This window comes from Choloepus didactylus, chromosome 2 (assembly GCF_015220235.1).
Source record: "Choloepus didactylus isolate mChoDid1 chromosome 2, mChoDid1.pri, whole genome shotgun sequence".
In the NCBI taxonomy this organism is placed as follows: Eukaryota; Metazoa; Chordata; class Mammalia; order Pilosa; family Megalonychidae; genus Choloepus; species Choloepus didactylus.
The window spans coordinates 232,236,406-232,243,296 of NC_051308.1; the positions used below are offsets into that span (position 1 = coordinate 232,236,406).

At 59.5% G+C, this 6,891-nt stretch overlaps 1 protein-coding gene across 1 annotated transcript in view; it reads right to left on the reverse strand.

Annotated features, from left to right (window-relative positions):
• IGSF21 (immunoglobin superfamily member 21) overlaps window positions 1-5,405 on the reverse strand; it is a 244,034-nt gene extending 238,629 nt beyond the window's left edge. The window contains exon 1 of the mRNA XM_037828361.1: window positions 5,013-5,405. Coding sequence (XP_037684289.1) covers window positions 5,013-5,082 — 70 coding nt within the window. The 5' untranslated portion in view covers window positions 5,083-5,405. The remainder of the gene's footprint in view (window positions 1-5,012) is intronic.
• Between the last annotated feature and the right edge of the window lie 1,486 nt (window positions 5,406-6,891).

Consider the following 6,891-nt stretch of genomic DNA (forward strand, 5'->3'; position numbering starts at 1 on the left):
TGAGTCACGCTGATCCTGTCATGCTCAGTCCTGACGCCAGGTCTTTGCTTGCTCAGGTTTCCCTCTCTGACACGTTCTCCTCCACGCTGCCGTCAGCTTATTCATGTCCTCCTTTTACTTCAAGGTCTAACTCAAGTTCTCCTTCCTTTCTGAAGCATTTCCTTCCTTGGCGTCTAGTTGGCATAAAGGAAGTCCCACCCGGATTGTTCTTCATCTTTTCAGGAACATGCCCTACCTCTCTCGTCCCCCTGGGAACTCCTTGAGGGTCCAGGTCTTTGTGTGCCACCCCTCCTCCCAAGCAGCTACCCATTGATTCTCTTGATGATGATGATGGCTTTGAGGGACCCCTTCCTCTCTCATCTGTGCAGATGACCACATTGAATAGTTCCATTTCAACAAGGATTTGCGAGGGAGCGAGTATCCACACAGGGAACTGGATACTCTGCCACCCTCCATGTGGCTGGGGCTGAGGAATGACTGAGGTGCATTCTCTGGGTGGCCTCGGACAAGTCAGCTAATTTCTCTTGAGCCTCAGTTTCCTCATCTGCAAAATAGGGCCAATTTTACCTCTCAGGATGGTCGTAAGGATTGAGTGAGACAAGCACAATAAAACCCATGGCACAATGCCTGGCACACAAAGAGAGTTCAGTTAGGGTCGTAGATATAGCCACTTCCTCTTGGTGACGCACCATAAAGGCAGGGACTCCCCTACCACATTCAGGGCTGTGTTTCCAGTGCGTAGCCCACACTGGCATGGGAGTAGGTGGGCAATATGGATCTGTTGGGTGCATGGATAAATGAATTTCAAATGGACTGGGGAAGTAGCAGAGGTGGGCAGGGTAGTAAGCCGGGCAGGTGACTGTCCAGGTTAAACACCTGCAGGTTAAACACCCAGTAACAGAACTGCCCAGCCCCCTCTTCACTGGATTTCCGCCTGAGAAGCCAGGGACTCCTATAAAGCAGAAACCTGAGCGAGTCACTTAAACTCTTCCACCTCCTGCCTCCACTTCCCCAACTGCAAAGTGAGGCTACAACCCAGTCTTGCCCAACATGCCATTGTGTAGTAAGATTCAAGTGTGTGTGTGACTGATGTTCTGAAAAATCATGGTACATGGACCAATTTAAGGTATCCCTGGTACCATTTCCATCTCTGCCCACCTGAGCTGCTCCAGGGATTCTCCCGCAGCGTGAGAATGTTGGAAGGAAAGCGGGGAGCCCTGGGGCAAGACCAGCACCTGGAAGGAGCCAGTACACCCAACATTAACAAATCTTAGAACTCTGAGCCTCACTTTCCCCATCTGTGAAAACAGGATGTGAATCCCACCTTGCAGAGTGAATGAGGACCACGGCAAGCAGCTGGAACAGTGCTTAGCATATTGCAGCTGATCCATATAATAAAACAACCTCCCGCCTCCCATTATATTAGGAACAGAGTAATCGTAGATTGTTACAGGAGACCTTTGCAGAAGGAAGGTTCCATGTGGGGTCTTTTCACACCCCATCGACCAGGGCAGGTCTTCTTTGGTACCCATCATCTTGCTCAAAGATGTTAGGATTTTAGGGGAGGTGATAATCAGTTCCCCCTAAAAAGGTTCACTTCGTTAAAAAATGGAAGTTTTAGAACCACTGAAGAAAAATGATCTCGGAGCTCCCACCCAGCCCTAACATTTCCACACTTGAAAAACAAAAATCATATTAGCTCAGTCTCTCAGGAAAAGCACCCGGTTTGCACTGAGGTCTGGGGAGGGAAAGGGGTGGGTGTTATGGCTGGAGGCTGGACCGGGTTGGGGGGGGCGGGGCCGGGGAGCAGGGGCGGAGCAGCCTGCACTAGGTGCCAGCTCTTAACACCCCACCCCACCCCTCACCCCCCCGCCTTGCGCGGAAGAAAGACTCGGCCCTGCCGGAGCCCCGGCCTGGCGCCAGTGCAGGCTAGGTGGGCGGGAGAGGATAAATATATAAAGTCGTCACACGCGCTCGCGCGCGCACAGCCCCCGCAGTCTCGGCGTTGCAGCTGCCTGGGTCCAGCAGAGCCAGCCCCTCCGCATCCCCACCTCGTAACACGCAGCTGCGGATGGAGAACCCTCAGGGCCACCCTCCCCATCCCGGGGACCCCCAGCTGGGGCCCTTGGCTCGCCTGCCTACCCGCTCTTCTCTGCATAGAGTTTCTCAGGACCGAATGAGACAGGCAGGTCCGAATGTCCCCCCGCCCCTCACATCGTCCTCTCCTCCATCTCTCCCCAGAAGGGCCCAGGCTGGGGGCACTGACACTGGGGCTGGGAGACCTGAAAACGCCTCTCCTGGGTGATCTGGGAGATCAGAAGAATGTGGGTTTTTCTTCCGGAGAGTCTAGTCTTGGGGGGTGGGGAGCCAGGGGCAGGAACTTCCGGCCCAGGTAATCCTCTGCGCCTCAAACTTCCTCCTCCCAGTGCACAGACCCACCTCTCCAAAGTTGACCCACCGCTCCCTTTCTCTGTGGCCCAGAATGGCACCAGGCAGGCGACGGCGCACTAGTTGTGCTCCTTCCCCGGCAGTGACCCCCACAGCCCTCACCCCCCGGGCCCCTGTGCCCGCACGCTTGTGAATGCCCTGCCCGGAACTCTATCCTCCCCACCCTCCAGAGGGCAGCCCCTGCCAGGTGGCCCTGCAAAACCAAGTGCCAGGTGCACGGCTCACAGTCACTTCCCGGAAGGGCGCCCTCCTCCGGCACAGTCGGCCTTTTGAGTCTGGCGCGGACCCTTCTCGTACCCCCGCCCCCCATCGTGGGCATAGACTTGGAAGGGGGAAGAGGGACCCCACCCTCGTGAACTCGTGTCTCCTCTGCGGAGCAGAGACGGCTTCTCAGAGAGCCAGGACCCCGACTCGCGCCCCAGATGCAGAAAGTTTCCCGTCCGCGATCTTGGTGGGCTCTCTTCCTTCAGCCTGAGCGGCGGAGCCCGGGGACCGCACAGCCTCCCCCCGCCCAGATGCGCTCACCCCGGCGCCCGAGCCCCCAGCCCGCTGCAGAGGCGGTAAGGCGAGCCGAGGCGCCAGGACGCCGGCAGCCAGGAGAACGCCGCTCGCCGGTTCCGGGGGAGCTCACAGGGTGGGGTCCTGATGGAGCCGGGATTTCCCACCAAAGCCCTTCCAACCAGTCGCCGCCCCCACCCCTGCCGCCTTCCTCTGTTCTGCGCATTCCAGGGGAAAGAGGTGCTGCCCTCCTGCCCCCAATCCCTGCTCCCTGCAATGCCCAGGCGAGGGCTCCAGCGCCTTTTAACCGAGGCCAGGGCCCTCTCAGTAGCCCTGGACCTGGGACCCTCCCCCATAAAAGCTCTCCCTCAAGAGGCATCAGAAGGAGGGGCCCTCACCCCAAAGTTAGGCGGGGGGGGGGAGGGGAGCGGTGGATTCACTTTGTAAAGTCTCTTGATCCAAGGGTAGGGAGGCAGAGTACATGGCTTGCTCTCCTGGGTTAGAACAGCCCTCCCCCCTCCTGCCAGCAGGACCACCATTCAGACTCCGTTCTGCAGCTTCGCCCATCCGCAGACCCAACTCTCCCCTAGGACGCCGGGGTAGAAGGGGGTGGGTGATTTTAGGGGGCATTCTTAGAGCCTGGCTAGGTGCCTCCTCCCAGTGAGACAAGGCATATATAGAGAGAGAAAGAGTACAGAGATGAATCCCTCCTCCATCACCAGTTGAAATCGGGGCTGAGACCCTACTGGTCACGATGGCTACTTTTTGGGGGGCACTTTCGCGTCTCCTCCCCCTCCACGGAGAAGCCAGGATGACTCCAGCCCGGCAGGTCGTAGGCATCCCAGTTGGCACTAGGCTTATGGGGGAATCGAGGATGCGGACCCTCTAGTCCCCGCGCCCGAGGCTCTTGGTTGGTCCCGCCTTCCTCCCGCGGGGCTAGAAGCTTACGCGACAGCTCTCTGCTCTTGGCCGGAACGGTGCGGGGGATCGCCTGGTTCTACTCTAGCACCATTTAAGACCCATCCGGCAGCGGCGCCGGGCGGGGGGCACGGAAGCAGCCGGGAACCCCGGCCCCCGCTCACTCCTCGCTCTGGGGACACGGCTCAGCTTTCACCCTCCTTCCAGCTGGCTCAGCCTAGCCCTGGACCAAGTCCGTGTGGGACACACACACACACACACACACATACACACAGGGCTGCTCGCACTTCATCCCTCCCCTTCCCCGCCCCGGACGTGTCCCTACCTCTCTACACACGCGAGCCACACGCTCCATCGCACGCACACACTTCCAGCACATAAAGCAACTCATGAAGCAACTCAACCCCCACGCGCCTGCACCTCCACGGGATCCACTCCAGCCCGAGTGTCTCATTCTCACCTCTTGTGCACACATGCTCCCCCTCCCCCCAGAAATACAATCATCTGCTGTCATACACCCCTAAAGAGACCCACACACTTAGGGTCACGCGCGAAACGCTACACCTCACATACTCACCCATCCCTTAACGCATTCACACATACGATGACACAAGCTCACAGACTTCACACCCTCACTGAGAAGCTGACACGCTCACACCCCCCAAAATCACTCACACTTTCTCTCTCTCCCCCCCACACACACACCTTTTCAAACACAGCAGCTGTGTAGTAACTGACACAGACACTCAACCACCCCTCCAAACAGTCTCACTCACACCCAGACCCCCACATCATCTAACACACACACTCACTTCTCTATGCTCCTGCCCCCCTTCCTCACCGCTCCTTCCTGGACGCCCTCACACAGAGACGCAACAAAGGCACACACTCTAACACACACTGCTGGGCACACACACACACACACACACGCACCCTGGCAAAGACCCACGCGCGCGCTCTCCAAAAGAGACGTCCTCCCCCCTCGCGAAGCCAACCAGCCCGGTGGATTCTCACACCAGGACGGCCGCTCGGACCCCGGGCCTCTGCGCGCTCCGCGCGGCTCCGGAGCGCCTCTGGCCCCGTTTCCCGGCGGCTCGCCCCCGTGCGCGTGCCCTGCCCGGGCTGCCGCCGGGCGCCCTCACACTCACCGCGCGCCAGGTCCAGGATCGCGGCGAGCAGCAGGCAGACGCAGCCGCCGAGGCTCGGGGCGGCTCGCATGGTGCCCGGGAGCTGGCGGCGGTGGCAGGGCGGTGGCGGAGGCAGCGGCGGCAGCGGGTCTCCTCGCCATGGGCTCAGGCGCCCTCCTGCCACCGGCCGCCGGTCGAGGCGGTGGCGGGGAGCGCGGGGCGCCGCGGGGGCGCCCCCAAGCCGCCGCGGCCCGGCCGCCCGGACTCCGGGCTCGACTCGGCGCGGACTCCGCGGGGCGCCGCAACCCTTGCTTCCCCGGCGTCCTCCGGACTCGTGGCGGCTCTGGGTTTCTCGGCTGCGCGGCGCCCACCGCCTCCCGGAGTCGAATCCGCGGCGGCGCCGGAGTTTGCAGCCGAATCGAGCTCCCTCTGCCTCGCGCTCGCCTCTCGCGGCCGCGCGAGCGCCCCCCTCCCCGCACCCTCCCTCCGTCCCTCCCCCTCGCCCCGCCCTCTCCTCGCCGCGCTCTCCGCTGTATTATACAGACTTTTCTTTAATCCTTTCTGGGCTGTTCGTCTCTCATCTGCTAAGCCGATTTATTGCAGGGAGAAGGAGCGCTCACTCCTCCCCTCCCTCTCCCCCCTCCTCCTCTGGCTCCTGCCCCCTATCCTCTCCCCATGTGCCCCCAACACGCCCAACTAGCTTGCTGCTCGTAGCTTCGAAACCCTCCCCCAGCTGGCTGAGCACCCCCTCCAGAAGCCAAGCTCCACGTTCTCCCGCTCCACTTAACCCCATCTCCGGAGCACCCCACTGTCTCCCCAGCGCCTGATGGAGGCAAGGCCGCCTCCCTCCTGTGAGAGCGGTGCCAGCCCCCAGGAGCAGGGCAGGCGCGGGGTGCGGCTCGAGAGGGTGGCCTTACCATCTATTGGAGCCCTTATGGGGGAGGATTAGAGGCACCGATGTTCCGAAACCTCCCAAATATTGGCTGCCCCCTTTTCCAGGAACCTTCGGAAATGGGGCGGGTTCTGTCCTTTCTTCCAAGAATAGCCATAGTCTTTTGGGTCAGCCCGAAATGGCTAAGGAACTGGTCGTTTTCTCCTGCCAGTGACCAAGTTTTCACTTTTTTTGTCTGGGTCTCCCTGTCAGGGTTTGAGACTCGTATCTTCTTGTTTCCTTCCCCCCCCACCCCACCCCCAACCCACAGCCTCGGGCCTGGCTGTGCCTGTGTGCCTGAGGTCCCCCTTGGGCAGGGGAGGGGCACTCTAGCCTTTGGGGTGGGGTGGGGTGAGGTTAGGTTGAGAATTTCAGAATTTCACCACTGCGGGAGATCCAGAAATTGTCAAACTGAGGCCCAGAAAGGCCAGCAGAACCAGGAGCAGAACTGAGCTCAGAACCTGTCTTTAGACTCCCGACCCAGTGCTCTTTCTACGGCACTAGCAGGGAGAATCCCCAGCTTCTCTAGCTCTGTCCAGTTACCACATCAGGCTACTGCTCTATTTACTCAGATGGATACTGCATAATGGCCAGTTCCTTCTCCAGGAGCCCTGTGAGGGGACTGTAGGGAGTGGGGTGGCCAGTGTGTGATTTCTGGGCTGATTCTTGGGGAGTTTGGTGCAGGGATGTCCCATGGCAGTGAGCTGCTCCCTCCATCCAGGCTTCACCAAGTCTCCTCCCGAGGCAGCCCCACTGCAGCTCCTGCCTGCCCACCCCAGGGAAAAAGCGATTTGCATTTACCAAGATCTGAACGCATACGTTCACCTGACAGCCTTTAGAATGATCCTTTCAGTAAAATAATAATAATGATCGTAATAAACCCTTATAAATAGGTGTTTGATTACAGTTTGTCCCTACGTGGATTTTTTTTCATTTTTTTTTGAATCAGACTAATTGGTTGCCAGGCTG